This window comes from Phaethon aethereus (assembly GCF_964289735.1).
Source record: "Phaethon aethereus genome assembly, chromosome: 8".
Taxonomy (NCBI): Eukaryota; Metazoa; Chordata; class Aves; order Phaethontiformes; family Phaethontidae; genus Phaethon; species Phaethon aethereus.
Window position 1 is genome coordinate 22439432 of NC_138584.1, and position 13944 is coordinate 22453375.

At 38.9% G+C, this 13944-nt stretch overlaps 1 protein-coding gene across 1 annotated transcript in view; it reads left to right on the forward strand.

Moving 5' to 3' along the window:
- Positions 1-13132, forward strand: part of PIGK (phosphatidylinositol glycan anchor biosynthesis class K) — a gene marked incomplete at both ends in the record, with an annotated part of 76172 nt that extends 63040 nt beyond the window's left edge. The window contains one exon of the mRNA XM_082002994.1: positions 13016-13132. Coding sequence (XP_081859120.1) covers positions 13016-13132 — 117 coding nt within the window. The remainder of the gene's footprint in view (positions 1-13015) is intronic.
- Between the last annotated feature and the right edge of the window lie 812 nt (positions 13133-13944).

A 13944-nucleotide genomic window follows, 5' to 3' on the forward strand; every position in this document is an offset into this window, starting at 1 on the left:
CTTTAGTGAAGCTTTCTGTGCAAGAGAATGTATTCTTCCTAAAATTTCATTTTATTTAAATTAACTTGTATTCCACTGAGGAAGGCTTATATTAAGCACAAAGGGAGGCTTAGCGGTTTAGACTTCCATCAAATAAACTGCATAACTAAAAAGAGAAGATGCCAAGCCTCAACTCTTGTACTTGAAAGTATTGTGTTCTCTCTCATGGGAACTTGAGATTAGAGAAATTATAAAGGCTTTGCATAAAAACAGGGAGTTAGAATTAATTTTTCCTTAAGCAGGGAAGTGTCAAAAGCCTATTATGGTAATTTTTCAATTTTGTCTTAACTGTTCACACATTTTAAAATAGTTGTACAATTGAGTGGAAGCATAATTGATGTGTTGTGGTTTCTTTTTTTTTTTTCCTTGGGCCATCATGAAACATAGCTTAGGCGCACTTAGACTCAGAAGAAGTAGGTGTGCTAATTAAGCAGATGAAAATTTTCGTATCATAAAAAATCTGCTTGATGGGTTGGAATAGTATTCCAAGAATTGTTCCCCTATTCTTAATTACATCCAAGTACCAAATATCAATATTAAATGAAGACAGTTAAACCACAAAAACCTTAGTGAGAAAGTACAATTCCTAGCTGTAGAATTTTGGGGTTGTAGAGACTATAATCTTCATTATCATTATAGTAAATAGTAGCAGTAGAAGTCTACATTAAAAAAATAATCTTACTTAATGACTTTATTAATTGTCTTTTAATGTAAATTAAAAGCTGAAAATATGGAATGAAGAGCTACTGCTACACTTAATTTGTTAATTCTTACTGAATTAAAAATTATAAATTTTGTCTATATCATAACAGCCTATAAAGTGCTAGGATAGTAGTTTAAAAATTATGCTTGTTCTAACACAAGTTCTAGGATTTCCTTAATTAAAGGCGAACTGATTTAGCAAAACTTCTAATGGTAAATTAAATCAATCTTTTTTTTTTAGTAAATACAGTATTTAACAGAAGAAATACTGCTTCAGAATTGTTTTCATTTTGGTGATCAGTCCATAGGAGGAGTCTTTGGTGGAACAAGCTTTGCATTTGGAATGAGACTTACTGGCAAATGTGAAAGTAAGCGATGCTCCTAAATGGTCATTGATGAGTAAGACTCTTGTTTTTCTACGCAGAGCAAGGGTATCTTTCCTACCTTTCAGCTCATTTTTCTGCAGAAGCCTCTTTGGGCTATGAATATGAAAGGACTGTCTTTGGCATCCCCAAATTGTGCCCAACTTGTTCAGAATTTTTCTGGCTTTGTCTGCAGTAGAAAATGGTGAAAAAACAGAGATCTGCTATATTACAGGGATGAGGCATATTCTGCTTTATCACTTCTCATGATGCTGCTGAATGGCTGCTGTCAAGACCCACTTTCAGTTTCTCTTAACTTGTACCTTAGAGTGGCCTGATTCTTCCTTAGCTCTTCTCTCCCCAAAAGCTGTGAATGGGAACTACCCAACTAAAAGTATAGTATTGTCATGCAGTTTTTGTGAGATAAGGCCTTGATAGGAGGGTCAGCATCCATTCTGGCTGTTAAATTAGTTCTTCAGTTAACAGGCTTCTGATGTTCTGTATTTGTGTCCCTGGAATAATAATACCAGGACTAAGGAAGCCAAGTGCATGCGTGGGTGTGTGTGTGGAGTGGAGGGAAAGGACGGGATGCTATTAGAGCCTTAGGCAAAGGGCATAGTATTTCTTAGTCTTTATTCCTCATTTAATTGCTTAATACTGATTGCAGCGGGCATAGAAATGACGTTTGTGTGTGTGTGTAAGCACGTTGTGTCATTTGAGTGTAAGGCTAAATTCTTGACTTAGTTTGTGTTACCTGTCACTAAATATACGCAGCAGATTACCGAAGTATGTTACAGTAAGTTGTTCAAGATGCAAGATTTAATTCCTTTTTCTGGTGTCAGTTCAGTGTTCTGTAACGTTTTTGTTTCTCACATAACCTTGTACAGTTCTTATTAATCATTACTTTTTATTGTTTACACATGAAAGCTTCTCTGATAGACAGTGGTTTTTTTAAATGGTATTTCAGTGAGTAGTAAAATTAGCAGTAACGGTTTTGCTAGGTTTTTTCTTCTATCTGCTATGTTTCTTCTGAGCTTATGCAGCATAAAAAGTAGCTGTTACCAATAAGCTCACATTGATAAGGAAAACCCACAAATGTTATCAATCTTAGCTTGACATATTTTGCAGTGCTGTGATAGCAGATACCTTTCGAACACTTTTCCTCAGGTGAAGGCACTGTTAGCTCCAAATATATTCACACATTTATCCCACTTAACCGTGTAAACTTAGTGGGGTGTTATTGGTGATTTTTTTGTGTTAATTGTATTTTGTTTACCCTTCAGAGGCATGCTGTGAGGAGCACGGCAATGTAACTCGCAAGCTCTTGACAGGACTGATGAATGGCCAGAGATAGAGATATTGGCAGGCTGCGCTCTAGTGCTCTGTCTAGAATTGTTTTCCTAAATAATTCAGAGGGTTGAAATTTGATGAAATGATTTCCATTTGAAGAATGAATGGAAGGGGTAAATGAATGAAGACTCCGGTAATGGAGCAGTTGTCTGTCCAACAGTATGAACACAAGACAGCGTCCCGCACCGTCGCTCCCACGCAAATTCTTTGCACGAGGTTGTGATTCAGCTTTGTGCAAGCGCTTACTGCTGCAGTGACTGGCATTCTTGCTCAGTGTGTGGCACCCTGCCATAGCCAGCTCTCTCGTCCCCTCTCCCACCCCCAGGGTGAGAGGCCCCACACATTGAGAGCTGTCTGCTGTGGCTTGGTGTTCCAGGAGAAACCTGGCTCCAGTGGTGGGGCTCTGTGAACTAGTGAGTGATCGTGTATGTTCCGGGGGGAGTGCTTAACACAACAGACCATCTACAAGTACGTGGTTGACAGACAGATGATGAGTAGTACTTAGAGGGGACTGAGTAACAAATTGACATCACCGGGGCAGTAACCTGTGGTTAGTTTAGATGGTAGGCAAGAAGGGTGCTACTGGTTTGCCACTAGATAAGACCATGTGTGGTTTTATGTTTTTTAAAGACCCTTTCAGAAAGATGTTGATACTGTATATATTACATGTGGTAGTCTGGGGGATGAATACTCAGCTACACCCAGAAAGAGGGTCTTTGTTGAGCCCCATGTTGCATTTGACTGATGCACCTAGTGTCACACAAATGTCACATGGCAACAGTGAATATTTATGATACTATAAATCTGCCATTCTTTCTTAAGGGCAGCTGCCTACAAAAAGTCTTTGCAGGAATGGGTCTGCTTTCTGTGACTCCTTGTTCTTTGACATAACAAGCATAACAGAAATGGCTTTCTGGTGTAGGCATAATTATGTACAACCACTAAATAAGTGTCTGTATTACTCTGTGTCCATGTTTTATGATTTGTTTTCGAGGTTGTATAGCAGCTGGAGTAGCCAAAAGTATTAGGTTGATATTTCAGAATAGTTCTTATCCCTTTTCCTTTTTTTCTGCTCACATAGACAGTACTTACAAAATAAACTTGGGTGAGAATACTTGTCTGGCATATGAGTGCAAAACAACTGTGTACAACAATTGTCTAAAAGCTGGGTGGTGGTGAGGAACAAACTGATCTATCACCAGCTGTAATACACTAGTTTCTCACTGAAAAAGAAAATGTTTTGCAATAAAAACACAGCCATATTTGATCTTGCTTATACAAATGTGCAGGTATCTTTTGCCTCAGCTCTGCTTTTCCCTGCATCCATTTTTTCATGCCTACCTCTTAACTGTAATGCTGTTCTGAGTTGTGCAAGCTGAGCTAGAAAATGTGGTGCTCTGTTGCACACATGTATAATGTAGCACACAGCTCAGGGCAAAGGAGAACTTTTTAAATTATAGTTGTAGAGATTTAAAAAATGAGCAGTAAAAGTACATGAATAAGGAATATTTATTTGGATTCCAGTTTCTTAAAATGTAGCTGTTGAGATACTTGATTAGATTTTGTACTCGATACGGCATATTCAGTATAAGATCTAATATTGTCTAACATCTGTTGTTAATACAGCCTGCCACCTGGAAATAAATGAATAGATACTCATGGGATATCCAGAAAAAATGTGTGATTAGAAGCATCACTACTACTTTGAAAGGAATAGCATAATAATTCATGAACATCATGGTTTCTTCATATGAACAGAAAAACTTCATTTGAATTTGAATTAAAATTATACTTCATAATGGAAGTTCTAAGGCATACAATTAGTTTTATGAGATTAAGAAAAAAACCTGCCTCAGAGCATATTGTTTTAAAAGCATTTGAATGGGTTTACCATGTGGTCCAGAGAGATCCAGTCTAATCCAAGTTAGATTTCCAAGGGGGAAGTGGGAGTGCTGTGCTCCTTAGAAAGGTTGGGCTGGTGAGGCTGGTACTTGGAGTAATCATCCCAGACTGAAACAGGTAGGAGCCATGCATGCACATGCTGCCTTGTCTCTGCAGAGCTGAGAGGTTGGTTCTGGTTCTGCTCACACTGGCAACAAGACATTGTATTTGTACGAACAAGCTCTGCAGCATAGAAGACTTGGAGATAATCTTTCCCAGGAGAAAGCGAGCAGTGCATGCTGCTTGGAAAAATCATAGAATCATAGAATGATAGAATGGTTTGGGTTGGAAAGGACCTCTAAAGGTCATCTAGTTCCAACACCCCTGCCATGGGCAGAGACATCATCCACTAGACCAGGTTGCTGAAAGCCTCATCCAATCTAGCCTTGAACACTTCCAGGGATGATGCATCCACAACTTCTCTGGGCAACCTGTTCTAGTGCCTCACCACCTCCATAGTGAAGAATTTCTTCCTTATATCTAACCTAAGTCTCTGCTCTTTCAGTTTAAAGCCATTACCCCTTATCCTATTGCTACGTGTCCTTGTAAAAAGTCCCTCTCCACCTTTCTTGTAGGCCCCCTTTAAGTACTGGAGGGCCACAGTGAGGTCTTCCCAGAGCCTTCTCTTCTCTGGACTGAACAGCCTCAACTCTCTCAGTGTGTCTTCACAGGAGAAGTGTTCCAGCCCCCTGATCATCTTCATGGCTCTCCTCTGGACTTGCTCCAACAGGTCCATGTCCTTCTTACGTTGGGGGCCCCAGAGCTGAACACAATACTCCAGGTAGGGTCTTACGAGAGCAGATGGGCAGATTCACTTCCCTTGACCTGCTGGCCATGCTTCTTTTGATAGGATAGGTGCAGTTGGCTTTCTGGGCTGCAAGTGCACGTTGCTGGGTCATGTTGAGCTTCTCATCGACCAACACACCCAAGTTGTTCTCCTCAGGGTTGCTCTCCAGCATGTCAACTGCACCACACAACTTGGTGTTGTCAGCAAACTTGCTGAGGGTGCACCATCCATGTCACTGACAAAGATGTCAAACAGCACTGGTCCCAATACTGACACCCAATACTGACACCCCTTGTCACTGGTCTCCACTTGGACAATGAGCCGTTGACCTCAACTCTTTGAGTGCGACCATCCAGCCAATTCCTTGTCTATCAGGTGGTCCATCCGTCAAATCCATGCCTCTCCAGTTTAGAGACAAGGTTGTCATGTGTCAGTGTCAGATGCTTTGTGCAACTCCAGGTAGATGATGTCAGTTGCTCTTCACTTATCCACCAATGCTGTAAGCCTGTTGTAGAAGGCCACCAAATTTGTCAGGCATGATTTGCCCGTAGTGAAGCCATGTTGGTTGTCACCAATCACCTTATTTACTGTGTGCCTTAGCATAGTTTCCAGGAGGATCTGCTCCATGATCTTGTTGGGCACAGAGGTGAGACTGACTGGTCTGTAGTGCTCTGAGAATAGCTTGGTCCTATTTACACAATTGTATTTTTGCGATAAAAAATATCTTTGTCCCTCTAGCAGTCTCTACACATCCTTTTCCATCACCTTTGTTCTTTGCAGCTGCTGTTTCTGTCTGCTTAATCCAAAGTTTGGAGTTAAGTGGGTTGCTTTTATACCTGATCGTTTTTGGAGGTCCTCTCCACTGACATCTGCCTCACTACGTGTATATTTTTGTTGTTTTCTGACCCCCCCTCTAGTATAAGGACCTCAAGAATTTTATCTTTCCATTTGTGCCACAGCACTGTGTGCTGGATGCCTTTAGTATTGTTTTTGCTAATAATCCTCTTCTTGTTTAAAATAATTAAATATAAACATATTAAAAAAGAAAGTAGCGGTGGCCAAGTTTTGAATACTGAGTCTACTTAATGAAGCTGCTCATCTTCTGGTTTTGCATGCTTCAGTTGGCATGAAGCTTTGTGTTTGCACATCTAATTCGTATATTTGCGGTGGATTTAGGTGTCCTTTTGTGAAAAATCATGATTGTGGTTTCATATAAGAGTGTGAATTAGATGAAAATATAAAAACCAATTTGCTTAATATACCTTAAATAGATGTAGTTGTTTTTTGTTTGTTTTTTTTTTCTGAAGTGCAGCTTTATATTGTGACTCTTCATTTCCACACTAGAGCATACAGGAGTTCCATAACGTAACTCCCCGGTAGCAGGGCAGGTAAGAGCTCAGCCCTTGTACCTCAGCTGTGCCAGTCTATCGAAGACGGATACGGATGGTTACTGCTGCCAGTACAGAGCTGTGTTTGTTGGCTTTGGATGTAGCAAGTCCTGGCCTTGGTTTGGAGGCCCCCTGCTACAATCCCTGTTGTGTTTGCCAGGCAGGCATCATTCATCTGAGCGCTGGCTTGTCTGGGAATTAAACTGCACTGGGTCCCAGGTGCTGGGAAAGCTCCCTTTGATTAGAAGTGTATTATGTATTGTGTCACAGGTTGGAAGATTAATGAATAATTGTTAAACCACTAAAAGCACTTTAAAGTGCCATGTAATGCTGAGAGATAACACCGAAAGTAAAGAATAGTAAGTGAAGCAGCCATTTTTGAAGCAGAAGTTCATCTCTAAAAAGCCCTTATAGATTACATATTTTAGAAGGAAATGAAAAACTAAAGTTATCGTAGCACAGTATAGTAGTTTATATTATGGTGATTACAGAATTTTCAAAGTAAATGTTTAAAATGCAGTTGCTGGCATTGATATGTTAATTTAGTTTAACTGCTGTTCTTTCCTGTATCCTTCCTGAGTTTTTGCTGTTGATGAGAGAACTTTCTTCGTTATTTTATTACTATTGGAGACATCAATAATCATTGCACTGTGGTTAATAAATACAAACAGGGAGATTAGACTAAAGTGCTTTAAATTGTTCTGCAGATTAACAGGCACCATTTATGTTGGAGTTCTCATGACTTTAATCTTGCTGTGGGCACAAAAGAGGATTAAACTATTACTAGATGGCTGGAATTATTTGATTTCCCCCATCCCTTGCAAGGACCCCAAATCAAAGCTATAACTGAAAATTAGAAGTGCAGGCTTCCACTAAAAGCTTTGAGGACATACTTAACACTGTGATTTGCTTGTGATACTTATAAATCCATTCTGAAATTAAACTTTGTGGTGTGTTTTGTCACAGGAATTGAAAGGATTACCCAGTTAGAAATTTTAAATTGCAAGTAATGGAATTGTTATGGAGTGCCTCTAGGAAATACATAACGTGCTACTGGCATGGTGCACTACACAGTAGAATTTGGCTTTTCCAAGGACTTTCCTTGTCCTTCAGTTTGAGATCACTGGGGGTTTTTTTTCTGAGATGAGAAGCAGGCAGGTTGTTTCAGTTTTGAATCTGAAGTTGGCCTTGGATTTCAAAGACCTGTTTTGAAATGTGGATCTTTTTTCAGCATTCAAAACTGGTCTTTAACACACACCCTAATATAAAATTAGGTATCTGGAGAAACAAGAAAGAAAACTTTTAGTATTGCAATGGAGGAAAACAGAAATGTTCATTTGAATGGAGAACGACCAAGAAGAAAACTTGGAAATTTACACCCCAAAATACATTAAATTCACCCAATCGAATAATGACAGCGAGCACTGCACACACAAGCAGCAAGCGTGCCTCACTTCCCCGCGAGTCCTTGCTGGCCCCCAAGACTAGTAGAGGTGGAGAACTCCACAGAGGGGTGTGCACAGGATCTCCCCCCAGTGCTGTAGCTGCTGCTGTCTGCCAGGAAGCCTCAGAATCCTGGGTGATATTTTATACCATGTGTGCTGCAATAAATAGGCCACAAGTGGGTCTAGGGCACTCTGCACTGAAACTCCAGAGAGAATCAAGCAGGGATTAATTTGAAATATGATAGCTGCTACTTTAATGGACTTGTTGGCACACACCACTTCTAATGTTTTATTTTTGTGCAGTTACGTATGGATATTTTGCACTCGTGGTACTAACACACACTATCTGCCTCAGGTTAGGGAGAACATCCCCATTAGCAAGGATGATGTGCACATTAATTTTTAAGGTTTTGCCCACTTTCTTAAAGCCCTGTTTGGAATAAGATTCTGGAGGAGACTAAGGAATGTGTGTATCCCTTTTCTATTTGGGAATTACTACATTCCTGAGTATGATACCGTGTGCGCTGCTTTCTCTACTGCTACCATCCCAGTGTGGATTCCGAGCGTAACCCAAAGCTTTCTGTACTAATATTTTTGTCCTTATTGAGGACACTAGTGCAAAGGGAGCTCTGTTGGAAGAGGACTATAGAGTTGGATTATAATAATATTTAACACAGAGTTTTCCATGTGAATTGTTAATACATGGTGTTTTAAATCTTATTTCTGTTCTGATGTAGCAGTTTAAAATTAAACCATTCTTAATCTAATTACCACTTCAGCTTTAATACTTTTTAATTTTTTTTTTGCATAAAACTCATTTTAATTGGAGTAACAAGTATTGCATGTTTTATGAAACACCTTCAATGAAAGTCTTGGATTCTTTCCATTGGGGTCCCTACAGACCCATCCAGTTTGAAAATACGCTGTTTTATCCTCTCCTTAATTACAGTACTTGGAGCAACTCTCTGTGAACTGTTTTTAAGTCCCACCAGATAATGAGTCTACCAGAACTAGTGAGTGTACGACAGAAAACTATTTGCAGGAGGAAGCTTGCTGTTGCTTAGCTACCTATCTTTTTAATTTGGAATCTCCAGCGATTCGATAATGACTAGCCCTTAAGCTGCTAAATGTATTTGTTCATGACACATTGTACCATTTTCTATGTGCATTTCACCTATGTGTTACCGCCATTATTGTAGGGAGAAAGAGGGCGTTTATAAGGGGGTTGTATTGTGGCATAGATCACAAAACCTAAAGACGTCAGTTAGATGAGTAGCACTTGGTATACTGAGTTCTTAGGTGGGTACTACAACAATGAAATTCAGAATAACTTGAGCCAAAAGAGCTACTGCCTCTGCTCCTCCAGATCAATTGAGAAAGTTATGCATAATTTGTAAGTACTGCAACCAATCTGTAGTCTTTTAATAGTACACATTCTCACATCAATTTGGGCATAATAAAGATACATAATTAATTGCAAATTAAAATACTGCAACGCTTAACTTTTTTTTGTCCATTTTAGCATCTTCTTGCAAGTGAAAAAATGCCCGATGTTCAAAAATTGCATGACTTTCACAGAAATTTGTTGGAATAAGACCCTGAGCTAGGCAATGTTCATCGGATAAATGCTGAAATTTTTTTTTTAGAAATCTGGGAAAAACTATATTCACTAATGCTTTCTGATCAGGCCTAAAATTGTAAAGGGACAGTTTATCTAGGGATTGCTTATGGCCACAGAACTGATACAAGCATAGAAAGAAATTCTGTCTTTTCTAAACCTTTTTCCTGTATGAGGATCTAAAAAGGAAGCTTTTTCATTTCCTATTAAAGTGGTTTTTCCCAACTTTAATAGTTTTTCCCATTAGGAGAGCTCTCTTTGACTCTTCCCTGCCTGCCTGCACAAAATAGTCAAAGCGGCTTCTGCAGCAATACAGTTGAGGCTTACGTATGCTTATGGAAGGGCATCCTGTCTTGGCCTCTGACTTCATTATGCGAGACTGCTGGCGTAGCTGTGACAGCTCGGAGTGATGCCGCGCTTCCTCGCTGACATAGGTACACCGGCAGTGCTTGTGGTGGTGACACAACTGCATCAAGGGGGAAGGATTGTTGGGTCTGCTTTACAAGGGTGCCGGCTGAAAGCTCTCTGCCAGCCTGTGTGACAAGTACAGTAATTTATGGAAGCAGAGACTCCATCTTACATGTAGATGGATTTGATTCACAGGTGCAAAATGCAGCTTTTTGTAAAGGAACTTCAGGTTTTTTGTTTCCTTTTAGCTGACTTCCTTTTGTTTCCTGCTTAGCTGATGTACCCAGCTGGACAAAGATTTGTTATTGAAGTTTTCTGTGTTATATTTGTTACAATTTTAGAAGGATGAACTTGTCAATTTGAAAGCTAATTATATTTTTAATTCAGTGATGCACTTTCTTGGGAATCTATGAGCAAGTTAATTTAAAGAAAATTACGTATTTTGACTTTTACCGGTATACTTTGTAGGTTTAAACACAAATCTGTGTAACCCTGTTTTAGGTATTCATAAGGTTTTGATGTCTATACATGCCCCTACTGGAGAATACTGGTGTATTTCAATGTGAGTTTGTGCTCAATTAACCTCACTATTTACTTACAGATGTACCATAGCGTTGCGCCTCTTTTCCCTTTCATTGAGGTTTAATATTTATGTGTAGATTTCACTTTCTGGGTCTGTAGATCTTTCTCATTAAGATAATTTATTTTTAGTATTACTAAGTGTGTAGCTCTTGTATATCCTCATATGTATTTTTTGTTGTGCCTTCATGTTTTTAATCCTTCACATTTTAACATTGCATCCCATGGCTTTAAACTGACTGTATATATGTCCTTGCTTTCCCAGCGCGGAGCCATTGCTGCACTGGCCTCCGTTTGCTTGTGGAATTCCATGGAGGCTTCAGTACATGGCATGACAAAATGTAAAACCATACTCATAGATCACCTTATAAATATTTATTCATATAAATTCTTTAAAGAAATTAAATTACGTGTTCTATAGAAAATAGGAGAGAGAGGCTTTTAGTGTCACTGACTGCAAATTGAAGTCATTTGTCTAGAAGGGTCAGGTGCCACTTTGTGGTGAGGAATTTGTCTGAGATCCAAGAAGGGAAAGATTGATTGTACAAAGAGATTGATGAAACAGGCACTGCAATATGCATATGAAGTTACGGGTTAATTAGGAAGATTTAAACAAGAAAGTTCCTTTGTGTGGAGAAGTGTCGTGTGCTGTTACTTTCAGAAGCAAGGTGCGCTGGCAGCCTTTTTGAACGTGCAGAGTTGATTTTCTGAGATGTTTGTATGGAGATGTGTGGTTGCGAGTGTCAGCGAGGTGGCAGATTACCAACAGCACATACGCTGCAGCTGATGAGCGCTTCTTAGAAAATTGAGTGGTTTGCATATAGAGACACCATCTCTGCTCATATCTTTGGTTTTGTTGTTGTTGATGTAAATTATAATGCTGGTTCTGTGACTTCTGTATTGGAGTAAAATCATCAATATTTCAGAGTGCCAACTTTTTCGGGTGTCTCGGGTGACATGGCTATTTGTTATACTTTTTAATTACAAGTATGGTACTTAGAGAAAAAAATCCTAAAGCTAAAACTAAGTAGCTTGGAAAATGGGAGTTGAGCAATCAACAAACATTGTTTTCTTGTTGATAGGAAAGCTGTTTTGAAAGAACAGACGCTGCAGACTGTTCCTTATTGCATTAAAGTTCACCAGCCACCTGGTACATTTAGTGGAGAATGACAAGCTTACGTATGCAGATTCAGGCAGAAATTGAAACAGTACCATCTTTTGTAATAGCTAGTCACATGGCAGAAAGAGAATCTTAAATTTGACTTGAATGCAAAGAACCAAAATACTCTCTGTGCCCCTTGTATCGCATTCTATACCAGGACAAAATAGTGCAAATCTTTCAGCAAGGCACGAATAAAAAGCACAGCAAGCACTTCAGTATTTATTGTTGTAATAGTAAATCATCTCTGTCTGCCTAGAACATCTGTAAAACATACCTGCTGAGGGCAAGAGTAAGGACAGGCATGAGAGACTGAGTTATACTTCTAAATACTGGAATTCTGATATTTTTGTTTTGATATACTTAGCTAACATTTTGCGTTCCTATAGCTTCACCTGATTCTTAGCCTCAGAGACAGGTCTTGGGGCACATAGCAGCTCTTATCTTCTACAGTCCATTTCTCACTGAATATGGAGTAGCTGAGTTTTTTTTTTTTTTAAATATGAAGAGGAAGACGACAGACAAGTTTTATCTTGTCTTACTGCTAAGTGTGAGATAGAAATTGTAGTGTATTGCTTTTTACTGCAGATGGAAAAAATTGTTGAAGGCACAGGTATTTGAATTGCAGAATATATTTCTATATGAATGAAAGGCAGTTAGACTCAATGAGGCCCCTGGGATAGGTGACTGGCATTAAAAACAGTCCTGTTTTGTTTTATAATATTCCTGTAATCATGAATCTTAGCTTCTTATGTGGTTAGGTATCTGTTTATTCACATAATTCTGAGTACAAGAGGAGCTGTAGAAAACATTCTAGGCAGTGGAAAAACAACACTCTCCTCTCTTTCACATTTTCACTTGTAGGAACCGTTTTTCATACTTGCAGCATTTTTCTGTTGTATTAACATGAGACCAGATACGAGAAATGCTGTCCAAACAAATGAGTTTGAACATGTCCCACAACGCTGATATGCACCATCAAAGTGGTGTCTCAGGCACCGTTCTAGTGGCTTTTTTGTGGTACTTAACCTCCCTGCTTGAGTGGCAGCTCACCTCCTATCACCCTTTCCACAACATCAAGTAGAAAGATGCTTCTACTTTATGAAGAAATAGAGCTTATTGGTATTTTTCTCTACTGCAAGAATTTTTTTTTTTGCACTTGGTAAACACAGTGCCCGTTTAATGTGAAAACTAAATAAGAATTCTTTGGGTTTTGTTTGTGTTTTCTTTTTTTCAGAAACCAAAACAAAAGGACTGGCATCCTCCCGGAGGGTTTATTTTAGGGCTCTGGGCATTGATCATCATGGTTTTCTTCAAAACATACGGAATCAAGCACATGAAACACATCTTCTGAATTCGAGCAAGCAAGATGATTGCATTGACTGCTACTTTGGATTCATTGGTGTCATCTGAGTGCTCTGTATGTCTCTTATGGTTGTAGTGAAAAACAGCATTAAGATCTTGCTTCTAAAGGTTCTTCTGAAGTCATCTCTTCTGCCCCTCTTTCTGAGAAGAGTCTAACAAATGGTTTTAATGTTAGACTTTTTTTGTTGTTGTTTTAAACACATTTTAATGCTTTTCTGAGCAATTTTTGTTTCTGGTTAAACTTAAAAAAGAGGAGGGACCTAAACAGAGTAATGGAATTTCTGAGGCTGATTGTGAATTGTAAATGGGTAAATTCTTTCCCCAATTCTTCAAAGAAAATCTTAGAAGTAGTCAGCCTATCACTAAAGAACGAGACATTGTGCAGAACGTTATTTAAGATGTCATTTTATCAATAAAAACTTAAGCCACTTTGCAGACTTTGACATGGCGTATTGAAAGGTTTCTTCACAGAAATAAAAATACTCCAGAATATATTGATTTTTTTTCTTACTCTTTTTTATTCCCTGCTAAATACAACCCTTAGATCAGTCCTTTCACCTTAGGCAGTTTTGAGTCTAGGATTCTATGAGTTGGTGAAAGTGAAACAAAAGCATGTAATGACCTCACTGAATCTACTTCAAAAAAAGCGAAACTATGACTTCACCATGTCCATTAGGAACCCTTCATAGGTGTCGTATTTTCACTCCTTACAATATGGAGTTGGATGCTTTCAGGATTTTCAGTGCACTGGATTTTTGCATAGAATAAAATTCACTGGGGTATCAGGATGAAAAATGTTAT